The sequence below is a fragment of the Suillus subaureus genome, assembly GCF_016647635.1.
Source record: "Suillus subaureus strain MN1 chromosome Unknown BJ212scaffold_60, whole genome shotgun sequence".
NCBI classification, from domain to species: Eukaryota; Fungi; Basidiomycota; class Agaricomycetes; order Boletales; family Suillaceae; genus Suillus; species Suillus subaureus.
In genome coordinates this window covers 118,108-130,962 of record NW_024538616.1, presented here as the reverse complement: position 1 = coordinate 130,962, position 12,855 = coordinate 118,108, and the positions used below count along the sequence as shown (strand labels likewise).

Sequence of the window (12,855 nt, the reverse complement as noted above, 5' to 3'; positions counted from 1 at the left end):
GAAGTCCAGACTAGAAACTAACAGAGGATGGACTACCTTTAAGGTAGAGTCAGAAATGTAGTCTAGGATGCAATCCTAAGACTTTGGAATATGACAAGAGACTTATCTCAAGTCCAGAGGACACAGGAATGAGCAGGAACTAAGATGATATTCAGACTGACTACTCTACTGTAGTTGTACAGGGGTTATATACTAGAGGCTATCCGGGAGGATCAGTAAGCAAAGGAGTAAGGCTATGTACGAGCATGCGGAAACACATTGGTAAGTAAGACGGAACATAAGTAAATGAACTCAGAGATGAAACTAGTACAAGGATCAATCAGCAAGACGGAAACAGAGATAACTGAGAACTGGAAAGGCAGAGATGCCTAAATGGGGATAGGCACAGGATCTCAGATAGAGGGCGGGAATAGGTCCGGAGATCTGGGGATCCAGAAGGCAGGGCGGAAACAGGACTGAGATATGTGAGGTGGTGGATGTAGTCTGGAATCTGAGAGGAGGTAAAGTCTAGATGTCTTGCTGGACGGAATGTGCATAGGGTGGACAGGATAGGGGATCCAGAAATGAGTCAGATATGGGGTCCGGAAATAGGTCCGGAAAGCGTGGGAATATGATGGGATCTATGTCTGGCATATGGGATATGACAGTAGTGGTACTCAAAATAAATTTTGAAACTCTTGAAAACTTGTTAAACTGCATTCAACTCCCTTCAACTCCCCACTTAAAGTTTGAAAGAACTCACGCAAGTCCAAGAGAAATGTGCTCAGCACACATCAGCATGTAGTCAGACTTTAAAACAACACTTGTGATTTTTCAAAGTGTGCTATGTACATAGGGGAAAGTGGTAGAGTAGCAGTCCAACATAATTGTATTTCAAATGAAAGCATTAATAAAATTGTAAAAAAAACAAGGCCTGCAGGAATGAAATCAGCTGTAGGTAGGGAGTGCGGGAGGGACCAAATAAGTGCTGAGCGGAGGAGGGGGGGATGCTGAGCAGCAGGGGGGGGGGGGATGAAAAGTGTTGGGAGGAAGATCTGCATGTCCACCAGGATGTCAGTGAGAGCATCTTCTTTGCCCCACTGAACTGTCAACCTGGTCCAGAATCACTTGCAGGAGTGGGTTGAGCTTGTGAGGTGGATGGCAGATGGTCCATCGCCCTCGTGCATGGATGAGCATTGGCTCTAAGTCGTGCAGACCAGCGAGCACATTGGCAAACGACAAGCATGTTTTTCGAACTCCGATGTGCGATGCCGGCCTGACTTTCAATTGCGGCACATGCTCATGCTGTGTTTTGTTGAAGTAGCCGAGCTTTAGGCGAGTTTTCAAGGAGTTTCAAGATTTATTCTGAGTACCACAAATTATTCGGCTCTTATCGTGTGAATTATTACTAACTTTATCTCGATGTACTGCTCAGCTGATCAGAAGCCAAGATCTCCCCGTTGCGAATACTGTCACGCCGTGAGGGTGTTCGGACTGTGTTTGCTCAGGGTTTGAAAGAGCCGAGTAATCTGACTGATAACAGGGTAGTGGCCATGAATTCATAAATAGTAGACATCTTCCTCCTAGCTAGGTTTAAGTGCCCGATAGACACCTAACGATGTTCGACGACGGACCTGGACTTTACTTGGCCACGTCAGCCTTGACATTAACTTTTCTAAGCTATTGTCGAAAATATTGGCTCAGTCGTTCGCACCCTCCTCTGCCGCCTGGTCCTACCCCCCTCCCAATAGTAGGAAATGTTCTCAGTCTTGATGTCGCTCGACCTTGGTTGACCTTCAACGCCTGGAGATCCACATATGGTTGGCACATTTTAACGGAAATCTTTTCGTCATTAACTCATGTTTTTTCCAGGCGATATCATATATGCTCGTCTGCTTAACAAGCCTGTTATTGTAATAAATTCTGAGGAGGTTGCGAAAGACCTTTTTGAAGGGCGGTCCACTACATACTCGGATAAACCCCAGTCGATCGTTTACGAACTGTAAGTTACATATTTGAGTATTGCTCCGCATCGATCACGAGGGTGTTGTCAGCTTCGCGTCAGACTTCAACGCAGGGCTCATGCCATATGGAGACAGGTAAGCTATTGTTTGTATGTTATGTTGGTTCTGATATCCAGCAGGTGGCGCCTGCACCGACGCGTGTTTCATCAGGCATTTCGTCAAGCTGAAATACCTACTTATCATGCTTTGCAACTCCGTTCTGCACACAGAATGTTGTCTAGTCTTCAACAAGACCCAGGCAATTATTCAAGCCATGTTCAGATGTTGGTTGCAACAGTCTTTTTGGTCCACTGCTGAGGCTGATCTTCACCAGGTTCATGGCTTCGTTGATGCTGTCTATTGTATATGATTACGAAGTGAAAGCCAAGGATGATACCATCCTTCACGTCGTTGAAAGGTATGGAGAACTGGTCGTAGAAGCGCTGACGCCGGGTGCTACTGTGGTGATGGAGACATTCCCTTTCCGTATGTTCACACATTCAATGATAGCCTGTGGTTACATCTCAACGGTCGTTCTAGTGTTGAAGCTACCTAGCTGGTTTCCTGGTGCCACATTCAAACAAGCATCAGTGAAGTGTCTGAACGCAGGCCATGATGTGAAGGAGATACCCTTTCAACATCTCAAGGAGAGGATGGTAAATCGCCCCATCCGTATCGATGCGGCGAACTGACAAATGGCACGCAGTCTACCGGCGACGTGGCACCATGCTTTGTGACTGAAGCTTTGAACAGGACGGGGCTGTCCGTTGAGGACGACATCGTCATTACAACTGCAATCAAGGAGGCCGCTGCCATCGCATTTGGAGGTATATATGCTAAAGAACTGTGTCCCCTCGATGCTCATTTTACTTCCTATCTCTAGCGGGGGTTGAAACGGTATGCATTACTTTGGTTTGTGCTTGACATGGTAATCATTTTGCCATCGGCTAAGAGTGCTTCTACGTTACTCGTGTTCCTTCTCGCTATGGTACTCCACCTAGAGGCACAAGCCAAAGCGCACGCGGAAATTGACCGAGTCGTTGGCAAAGATAGACTTCCCGGTTTCGACGATAGGCCTGCTTTGCCTTACGTGGAAGCTATTTTGCGTGAAACACTCAGGTGGCACCCTGTGGTTCCGTTCGGTTCGTCCATTATAATGCCAATTTTACGCCTTGTTCTGATGATGTACCAAGGCGTTCCAAGCACGACAACTACCAGTGACATCTACAAAGGTTATTTCATCCCCAAAGGTTAGTATCATAATGTTCTAGCGAAGGTAACTAATGACCCAAATTATTAGGGGTGGTTGTATTTAAAAATGCATGGCAAGCCTGCAATATTTTTATACTGAATTCGCTCGAAATGACCAATGATCCAGGGCGATGACCCATAATGAAACGAAGTACCCCAGTCCCGATGAATTCAAGCCCGAACGATTTCTCCATGATGATGGGTCCCTCACCAGCGACATGATGCCTTTAGGCTTTGGCTGGGGTCGCCGGATATGGTGAGCATATGTTTAGTGCTTCTTCACTAGTACTCTCCACTGAAATCCGCTGGTCAGTGTGGGACAACATCTCGCAGATGCGTCACTCTGGATCGCGATGGCAAACTTCCTGGCCGTTTTCTCGGCCCACAAGGCTCTTGATGATCACGGAATGGACATCCCAGTCGTTCCAAAGTTCTCCACTGGTCTCATTATGTTTGTAGAATCACATTTGTCCCCGAAACTAGCCTGCTAATATCTTGTTATTTCAGTCATCCAGAGGAATTTTCCTACCGCATTGTCCCGCGATTTCCGTGTACATCTGAGACATTGACGCACTTGACTGGGTTAGGTCCGTTGTCATCATTATCTCGGATTTCTGACAGACTGACATACGGTAACAGAATAATCGTGATCATGGTATATAGGTATCTATATCATGTACAGTGGCTCACAGAGATATATGGTTTTCTACTTTGACTATGCAGCACTCGTTCTTTAGTTCAAGCATAAGGTACAAATGCGAGGCAGGTCGAAGTTGGAGGTCATCATAAACATAATATGTCCTACTGGTCGAGGCTGGTATTTAACGAGTGCGCTGTCGGACAACACAATAACTAACTCCAGCTGAGAAGGTAGTAGTGCGTTTGCGGTGTTGCTGTAATTCACGATGTAGCCTCCGTCGCACGAGTTTCTACGGGATTACATTGAGTTGCTCGGTGAGATTGACCTAAAGAGCTTTTCTACTATCTACATGATTTGGTATGCCACCCTTCAACGTGACGAGATAAATGGCAGTCTGCTCGCTTTTGCGGTAGTTGATGCTACCTGAGGCGGGGGATTCATTTTAAGTGCTCCGCGACACCTGAGGCGACGAGGAGGCGTCCCTCGCTCTGCTGCATGGATTACTGCCAAGATAGGGTTGCGGCCAAGAACTTCATGTTCATCGTAGCCTGTAAGGCGGTAGAAGGTGGGGCCTCCGGGCGATGATGATCCCGAAGATGATGATTGAGTTGGGGGAACGCAAGGGAATGGAGAGCAGGTCGCCCAGAGTAAAGGGGAAAGCTGAAAGGGTATTGGTCGATTTGAGCTCGAGGATACCAGTAGCAGAGAAGGAAGAGGGGCCTGGATAATAGAGATGAAATTACCACAGATAGAGGACGGGGACGGGCCGCCCTCCAGTGGATGCTATATATTGTTTCGACTTCAGAAATTATCTGGAATTGGCACAAGAATGTCATAAGACGTACACCAATACATCATGTTTGGTTGTAAAAAAACCTAGCTCGGAGAACTTCTGCATCACCGTCTTGACGTTCTATTGGACATGATCTGGGAACATCCGGGACCGGGACAATATTAATGTGGCAGTCAACAATCGTCATAATCGCTGCAGTATCAATGCAGACTCCAGCACTTTCCATGTCTGCTCATAGATATCGAACTTCGGACATGGTAGGCAGTCATGAACTAGATCACAATGGGAGTTGAGAAATATGGCGACGTGGCGGCACGGCCCGAGTGCCGACAACACCACAAAAATGTGAAGTTGGTATATACTTCATCTCGCCACTCACATATAAGTTATCTCGCACAAAGTGACGAATTCCCAGTATGTAGGCACTTGCAGTCCATCTTCCACTCGTTCCACTGAGTCATTATATGCATAAAGAGTATGGATCTAAGCTTTGAGCTGAGCACGCAAGTTCTGCTCCAAGGGGCCTCTAGCACGGATAAACTGTACATAAGCTCCATCCCTGCATAACAGAGGTATCAATATAAAAACCCGCCAGACAACCCGAAATGATACGCACTGCAACACCCTCTTCTCCTCCTTGAGCTTCATGTAGTCCTCACGGGCCACATTCGTGAAGCCCCACTTCTTCGAGACAATGATTTTCTGACGGCCCGGGAACTTGTACCGTGCACGACGGAGAGCTTCTTGGATGACAGCAGCATTGGATTCCTTGCAACGGATAGAGAGGATGATCTGGCCAATGTTGACACGGGCGACAGTACCGTAGGGTTTACCCCAAGCACCACGCATACCGGTTTGTAGCCTGCACGAATAAATTCTAAGACTCGTACCACGAATTCAAAACAAAATCACGAACCTATCAGCGCCAGCACAACTCAACATCTTGTTAATACGGATGACGTGGAATGGGTGCACACGGACGCGCATGTGGAACGAATCCTTGCCGGATGTCTTGGTGACATACTTGTTGGCGCAAATGCGAGCTGCTTCAAGCGCCTCAGAGCTCAGCTGCTCGTACTCATCAGAGACAAGATGACAACAGAAGGGGAACTCGTCGACAGAGGCACGTTTACGGCCAAGGTCGAAGATCCTGATCTGTGGAGAGGTGAGGATTTGAGCGACGACTCGTGAGTGAACAAACTTTAGGATCAGGGACACCACGGTTGTACCGTGATTTGGGGTAGGGCTTGTTCTTGCAGTAACGGTAGCAGCGGGCGGGACGACGACCCATTGTTGTGATCTGCGATAGAAGTAGGTGAAATCAGTACCCAGTGCAGAATCACATCCAAAGCAATCGGATAGCATCCACCCCGACCACTCGAAGTCCACTACTCCTTCCAGTTCAAATCACATCGAACCAGTCATGCTGAGACGAACACGCAGAACAGCAACACTCACATGCTACACGGGGGTCTTGACGGTGAGTGAGAAGGTGCGGTAGTGCCAGACGAGCCCGTCCGCTAAATCTTAGATAATCAAGCTGACTTTGAACTACCTAACTTAGTTACTAACGAGATTTATAATACAAGTGGTTTGTCAGGATTTGTCACCTCAAGACCTCTGATTTTATATATAGGGTGAGTTACCGTGTCTCCATTATCATCCAAGTCAATGATTGATGTTCACAATCTCAACTTCGCTGCGGACTTGAAACAATTGAATGTCGGATCTGCGGAAGTAGAAGAAAACTTTGAAAGTCAGTTTGCGATGTATACAGGGGATGACATGATTTGCATGAAGCCTCCCCTACTACACCTGTTAAGCACTAAGCACCCGTCAGTGCAAATTGACGAGTGTCGGTTCCGACTGCCTGAGCGTGCTGAATTTTCCTGGCGAAACGCAAGGTGTAGTTGGATACTCACGACCGGTTGAACGGTGTTAACACTCAAGCTTTTCGTCGCTGACAATGTACAGGTCATGTCGGAGAGGCATCAAGTACGAAATTGGTCGTTGGGATGCCTCTTTCATCACTGATACTACGGAATAATCGGGTCCCGAGGACCAGGCCAAGGTAAGCTGCAAGATCGAGCCATGCGTGTTGGGGCTGTGAAAAATGCTAGCGCTGTGCGCCACAATCACTCCGGGTGTATACAGAACCGTCATACTCACATCATGTGCTCATGTACACAGCATGCCACATGGTCAAGTCGATCCATATTCCGTTTCAAGCTTGTCAGAAAATATGAGAAATAAGATCAGACCTTGAAGAACGTTTTTTCACAGATTATCTAATCCTCCTGTCGTGCAGGTGGGTGCAGGGATTCTTCCTGGTACTCAGCTGCTCCAAGAATATGAGGTAATTCAAACTACGACCCCAGGTGAGTGCCGGGTACACGGTCTGTCTGAAGTGCTTCAAGTTAATCCGTTTCCCATCAGTCTGTATAAACGCTCTCCCGACAAGCCGAAACTAGGTTTTTCAACTCGTGACTTGACAAACATGGGGTTCACGTATATATACAGTCGCTATTGTCGGTTGTCCTGGCCCAGGATGCCGTCTGAATCCAAGCCTCGAATGCTATATGCAGCCCCCCAACAGGACAAGGAGTCCGAGACATTGGAAGGATCCCATTTAGCCACGGACTCCAACCTTTCCTCACACCCGCATGAGTTTCCCGAAGGTGGTCTGGCTGCTTGGACAACAACTTTTGGAGCGTAAGAAACTCAAACATGGGCGGCAATGCTGGGCCTTACTTGATTTGCTTAGCTTTCTTATACAGCTATGCGGGTTTGGGTGAGTCTGGTGCTACCCGTTGTTGACTAAGAATGGTTCTGGAACGGATGATTAAAGTTATACCACTTCATTTGGTGTTTACCAAGGTATTGCTGTATATGAAAGTGAGAATGGAGCATTGTACTTATTATTTTCCAGACTTCTATACCCAGCATTACCTCACAAACGAGACATCGTCTGCAATATCGTGAGTTTGCATTCATGTTTTCAGGACGGGTATGCTCAAGGTCTTTTAAAGATGGATCGGGAGCCTGAACACGTTTTTAGTCACCGCTGTGGGCCTTATATCAGGCCCACTATATGACCGGGGATATTTGTAAGTGTAGCTTTGTTAGAGGTTTTTGAGGATACTCAGCAAACTTAGCTACCACCTCGTAATTGCTGGGTCGCTTCTGCAGAGTTTCTCTCTCTTCATGTTGTCTTTGTCAAAACCCGATCAGTACTATCAGGTAACTTCTCCTAACTTTACGACCTCGTTTCTGATTTAGTGTAGGTATTCCTTGCTCAAGGTGTAGGCCTGGGTATCGCGTCGGGGCTCGTGTATGTCCCGAGCATAGCTATTGTTTCGCATTATTTCCGCCGGAGACGCACACTGGCTATGACGTTCGTCGCTTCTGGTTCATCTCTGGGTGCTGTCATCCATCCGATTATGCTCAATAACCTCCTGAATGGTCGTCTTGGTTTTGGAAATGGTGTCCGTGCAAGCGCAGGGTTTGTTAGCGTGCTCCTTTTGACTGCATGTCTATGCATGCGAACTCGCCTTGATCCCCCGATGACACCAGCGAACTATATTGTGGCCGGTAAAAAATGCATTCGTGATGTACCATTTATTTTCGCGATGGCAGGGTGAGACTTCAGCACAACTTCTCTCAAAGTCCTTCAAATAACTGTCCGCAGGGGCTTTTTTTTTCAGATTGGCTTCTACTACCCGTTATTCTTCATTCAACTCGACTCTATCAAACACGGCCTCAGTGTCACCTTCTCATTTTACTCAGTGAGACACAGCGCTATGCAACTGATTTACTTGCTGACAGCATCACTAGTTAGTGATTTTAAATGTGTCCAATTGTGTGGCACGGGTCACGTCAGGGTTCATTGCAGCGTTCACGGGGGTTCCAAACTTAATCATAGTAGCAACAATTTCAGGCGGTGTGCTCACTTTGGGCATGATTGGATTGAGTAGCATGGCCAGCGTCGTTGTACTTGGTGTGATGTATGGCTATTTTGCAGGACTGTGTAAGTAGTTTTCTTTCCACTCAGTGAAAATTTCTTGATGGGTTGATCGATGTTATAGATATTGCGATGGTAGCTCCGCTTGTGGCTATTTTAACGCCCGATCTCTCTGAGCTTGGGTGAGCGATAGTTGAAATTCGGACGTACGAACCGTCTAATTTAGATTATAGCGCGCGGATGGGCATCTGTTTCTTCATCAGCGGTGGGTAGTATCAGCTACACTTATACATCATTTAAAACTCGCACGTAATTACTACAGGATTTGGAAGCTTGATCGGTAGGCGCCTTTGTACCATTTCTTGCCTCTGATTCTAATTCTTTAACAGGAACCCCCATATCTGGCGCCCTACTGACATCAAATTATATTTGGTGGATACCCGCCGTGTTCTCTGGAGTGAGTTGACCATGGCTACCGTTTTCTCCAGAATTTACATCAACTCGACAACAGGTTGCTTCAGTGACTGGTGGTATGATCTATATGATCATGCGGTTTATATTTATCAGAAGGCAGATCAAGGAAAAGGCACAATGCTCAACTTGAGATAATAAACATTGCAAGCTGATTCCTGAGGGAAGCTGTTATTTGATTTGTGTGCCTATGTTTGACTGCGTTGTTGTTCACCGAGTTATTCCATGGTTCTTACATGAATACTGGTGATTTTTGGTGTGCCCAGTTGTCTGATGGCTCTATAGTGTTCGATTTGCGCTCTGTGAATGGCGCCAATTGGATCGCGTTGACGCGGGGTCAACACTATCGTTCCCTCCAGATGCGTCTTTCTCTTGTGCGATGCCGCCGATGGCCCGATGTCGTAGTATCAGTGCTATGTAGTAGTGTCGTTCAAGTTGTCACCATCCACCTGTTCAAGGTGTGCAAGATGGGAGTACTATTGCGGTCATGGTGCGTGTAGTCTATTTGTCATCGAGTACAAGACTCTGAGAGGCGTGGGCCAAGCACCGAGTCGTATGTGACGTTTTTGCTATTTTACTTGAATATAAGTTACCCCTTACTTGCTTTGTTATGGCAAGTTTGTATATGTACAGATCCAGAGCCCTCAACACGTTGGTCGACGCCTGTTGGGGCATTACCCAACATCGAGTAGTTCCACCGATACTCGGTGCCGAATATATTTGACCAATGCGGTTTCGACGACGCGATCCAGTGCCAATCTGCGCGTAGATCTGAGACCTCACAAGACAACCATAAATCAAATGACATCCATACTTCCTCCTGGGCTGGAAGGAAACCTCGTAGAACACGTTCAAGGGGGAGTGGGAGACTGGCTGCCATTCGACCAGAAGCGGTTCTATACCAACGCGTTCATCATCCAGGACGATAAGGTGTGTACTAGCATCACACAGTCCACCAATCCAAGGGGAACGCTTCAACTTTTCAGATTCTCCTCGGTTTCAAGAAGCGCGGATTTGGCATCAATAAGTAAGCAAGCTTCCACGTATCCGCCACAATTATAGAGAGTGATTTTGAATCCAAATAACAGGTACAATGGGTTTGGTGGCAAGGTGGAACCAGGAGAGACGCTCACTGAAGCTGCGATGCGCGAACTTAAAGTCTTTCAACTTCATTTCTATAACACGGGTGCCAAATACTGACGTGCGATTCAGGAAGAAGCTGGCATTGATGCGCCCCTTGAGCACGCAGGATCACTGTTGTTCATGGCGAAAGGCGTTGAATGGGCTTTCCAGATCGAGATATTTTCTGCCCGTACATACTCAGGAACACCTACAGAGTAGGTCCTTTTTGGCTGCGCGACTGTGGGGTTTGTTGAATTCAAGGACTGGTCCCAGGTCAGACGAAATGCGACCAGAGTGGTTCTCAATCGCGTCACCCACCGCATCTGATGCAGACGCAATAGTGCCACCGATCCCGTATAAAACGATGTGGGATGGTGATGATCGCTGGCTGCCCCTCATAGTGCAAGGGCGAAAATTTGTTGGTCGGGTTGATTCTGTAATGCAAGACGATGGTGAATTCGTGATGGCGAGGCACTGGTTTGGCACCGTTATTTCAGATAACTAACTGGAATCACACCACTATCTGCAAAGAAATCAGTCTGGTTACTGAGATAATACTACCAGTTCAAACTTGAAAGAGGGTGGGCATGCTGATCACCGACCTCCTTCTAAACCCATATTTAAGCCATCAGGCATTAATTATTGCCAACAGGACGCCGGGCAAACACTCAAGTAATATAGCTGCTCAGAGACACGATTGTGAAAGTAACAAGTGTTGGGTGTGAAATACAGCTAAACATTACTAAGTCCACTGGATCTATATCTCGGCGTTACCTGCATCGTCTAGTAAACACCTAAGTTTAATAAAGACATCGCTGCCTGCAAGATCATCAGCAAGTCCGAAACGACGCATGAATACTTAGTCGAACTCACCCCACCCGTCAAGCGAAAATAGATCCAATGAGCCACCGAAATATCTACAAAATCAATGAGGCTAGACACGGATGAAAAGCAAAGGCGAACATACTTTGCATATAACCGACTCAGAGGGAGCCCGTACCCTAAACCTGCAATTGTTCCAAGGCCCACCTGGACACCCTTCTCTGTAATCTCGCCAAAAAGGTTCCCGCCTTCCCCTACACTGCCACTCCCAATGGCTGCGCTCCCACCAATATGCTGTGCGGCATACGGCCCACCATCTTCTTTCTGGTCGTCGGCGTGCCCCGCAGTAGTGAAAGCGTATGAGAATATACGAGCCATGTTGGACGCTGATACCCCACCGCCCTGGTCGCGAATTCGAACTGATAGGAATGGATGTGGTGGTGTGGGGGGTGAGATGGTGACTTGTACAGGTGGTAGGGGATGGGATGAAGCGAGACCATGAAGCTTGTGGTGGTGCTCTACGGTGGCGCGGAACGCGTTCTTGAGCATTTCGGTGAGGATATATTCAAGGTGCACAGGGACATAGCTAGGTGGAGGAGGATTATACTAATAGGTTCTGCTGTAGATGTGTCGAACTCACGCGAATGTAGCTTCTGGACACCCGTCGATCGTAATGTTGGGGCTTGCGCCGAGGGTCGCCTCGCATAATTCGCTGACGAATGCGCCACACATGCGGACCATCTCTGCGGGAGAGCACTTTGGATCAATGACACCATTGTGCACGAGCACGCCAGCCTCTGCGGCGCCGGGATCCATGGCAAGTGCGTGTGAGAGCGCAATATGTTGTTCAGCGATCAGGCGTACAGAGATGCGAGATCTGATGGCACCATCGAGGAAGTTGGATATTTGAGTCGGAGACATGTACCGCGAGCATTCTTGGAATCTAAAAGTCGTTGAAGTCAGGTTAATCAATCGAAGCACAAGGATTAACGCACCCCTTGGCCATGGTTGGTATATCGTTTCTATGTCTCTGCACGAGTATATCTAGTTCATCGACAAAATGTTTATTGTCCTCAAGTGTGCGCACTTCGGGATAAGTGGCGAGAACATTAAAGCTGTCTCTGTGACCGTTGAGAGTTCGTGCAACATATGGATTAGTACCAACAATGAATGGTAACCCCTCGAGGGCGCGGACGCGCCGGGCCATACGTCTTGGTATCTCCGAGAGTACGTACGTTACTGAGCGCAGCACAGATGCAGGTATTAAAGGGTTTCCGAAGGACACGAGGGCTGAGAGCGTTAGGGGAAGTGGCGGATGTGCTGCGAACGAGTCGAGAAGTCGAGCAGACTCAGCAGACGGTGGCAACGGTGCACGACGAACATGGTATCGCCGCCGTTGGACGGTACGCGCTGTAATGGCGCGCACTGGAAGGTTGATCATTAATGTGCGGAACTAGTTCAATCTTTCTGTTTGTCTCCTGAGTAGTAGTTTCTCGATAGTATTATGGAGCGAGTATGGAGTGCAAGCTTGATGGTAAGCGCTTGAGCGTTAAATATTACATAAATACATCGGGTATTAGACAGTTCTAGGCTCTAAGTAACAAGCATATGCATATCGACCTAGGGTTATGGCATCATTATAATATACTAGGGGTCGGCGTTGCCGACTTTTTACCTTGCGGAGCTCTTTCGCTTAATTTGACTTGCCCACAATATCAACAGGGCCAAATATCTTTGATTACTCGCCGTTCAGACGCACAACATTCTGAGCATGATACAAAAGGCTGTAAACTTTCATATGGGTCCATATTCA

The 12,855-nt window shown here is 47.4% G+C and overlaps 5 protein-coding genes across 5 annotated transcripts; 3 read left to right on the top strand and 2 right to left on the bottom strand.

The window, feature by feature from the left end:
- The first annotated feature begins 1,456 nt into the window (after nt 1-1,456).
- On the top strand, nt 1,457-4,125 carry BJ212DRAFT_941943 (cytochrome P450). The gene is made up of 15 exons (XM_041344403.1): nt 1,457-1,799; nt 1,852-1,981; nt 2,034-2,078; nt 2,123-2,266; nt 2,317-2,468; nt 2,523-2,638; nt 2,689-2,809; nt 2,866-2,879; nt 2,935-3,124; nt 3,176-3,232; nt 3,283-3,307; nt 3,361-3,489; nt 3,547-3,684; nt 3,741-3,820; nt 3,873-4,125. The coding sequence occupies exons 1-15, from the start codon at nt 1,598-1,600 to the stop codon at nt 3,875-3,877; spliced, it is 1,548 nt and encodes a 515-aa protein (XP_041186862.1). The 5' UTR covers nt 1,457-1,597; the 3' UTR covers nt 3,878-4,125.
- A 1,024-nt stretch (nt 4,126-5,149) lies between these two features.
- On the bottom strand, nt 5,150-5,957 carry BJ212DRAFT_1304378 (ribosomal protein L10e/L16; the record flags this gene model as incomplete). The annotated part of the gene is made up of 4 exons (XM_041333581.1): nt 5,150-5,225; nt 5,283-5,528; nt 5,583-5,821; nt 5,868-5,957. 4 exons carry the CDS (start codon nt 5,955-5,957, stop codon nt 5,150-5,152), a joined length of 651 nt encoding a protein of 216 aa, XP_041186861.1.
- A 1,281-nt stretch (nt 5,958-7,238) lies between these two features.
- BJ212DRAFT_1284625 (MFS general substrate transporter) lies at nt 7,239-9,093 on the top strand (the record flags this gene model as incomplete). Its single annotated transcript, XM_041331835.1, has 12 exons — nt 7,239-7,378; nt 7,431-7,457; nt 7,515-7,543; nt 7,596-7,644; nt 7,696-7,773; nt 7,822-7,906; nt 7,951-8,303; nt 8,355-8,451; nt 8,501-8,693; nt 8,752-8,809; nt 8,861-8,877; nt 8,972-9,093. 12 exons carry the CDS (start codon nt 7,239-7,241, stop codon nt 9,091-9,093), a joined length of 1,248 nt encoding a protein of 415 aa, XP_041186860.1.
- An 806-nt stretch (nt 9,094-9,899) lies between these two features.
- BJ212DRAFT_1449810 (NUDIX hydrolase domain-like protein) lies at nt 9,900-10,725 on the top strand (the record flags this gene model as incomplete). Its single annotated transcript, XM_041338757.1, has 5 exons — nt 9,900-10,028; nt 10,085-10,125; nt 10,187-10,256; nt 10,311-10,435; nt 10,494-10,725. 5 exons carry the CDS (start codon nt 9,900-9,902, stop codon nt 10,723-10,725), a joined length of 597 nt encoding a protein of 198 aa, XP_041186859.1.
- A 108-nt stretch (nt 10,726-10,833) lies between these two features.
- BJ212DRAFT_1394526 (branched-chain alpha-ketoacid dehydrogenase) lies at nt 10,834-12,585 on the bottom strand. The gene is made up of 5 exons (XM_041337153.1): nt 12,038-12,585; nt 11,683-11,985; nt 11,188-11,628; nt 11,094-11,137; nt 10,834-11,039 (listed from the first exon to the last, which is right to left on the bottom strand). The coding sequence occupies exons 1-5, from the start codon at nt 12,481-12,483 to the stop codon at nt 10,978-10,980; spliced, it is 1,296 nt and encodes a 431-aa protein (XP_041186858.1). The 5' UTR covers nt 12,484-12,585; the 3' UTR covers nt 10,834-10,977.
- Nucleotides 12,586-12,855: the final 270 nt, after the last annotated feature.

Coding starts and splice junctions, on each gene's coding strand:
- BJ212DRAFT_941943 (XM_041344403.1), top strand. CDS start 1,598: ATGTTCGACGACGGACCTGGACTTTACTTGGCCACGTCAGCCTTGACA. Junction 1,800..1,851: donor CGCCTGGAGATCCACATATG/GTTGGCACATTT, acceptor TGTTTTTTCCAG/GCGATATCATATATGCTCGT. Junction 2,079..2,122: donor CTCATGCCATATGGAGACAG/GTAAGCTATTGT, acceptor GATATCCAGCAG/GTGGCGCCTGCACCGACGCG.
- BJ212DRAFT_1394526 (XM_041337153.1), bottom strand. CDS start 12,483: ATGATCAACCTTCCAGTGCGCGCCATTACAGCGCGTACCGTCCAACGG. Junction 11,986..12,037: donor ATACCAACCATGGCCAAGGG/GTGCGTTAATCC, acceptor AACGACTTTTAG/ATTCCAAGAATGCTCGCGGT. Junction 11,629..11,682: donor TGTCCAGAAGCTACATTCGC/GTGAGTTCGACA, acceptor TCCTCCACCTAG/CTATGTCCCTGTGCACCTTG.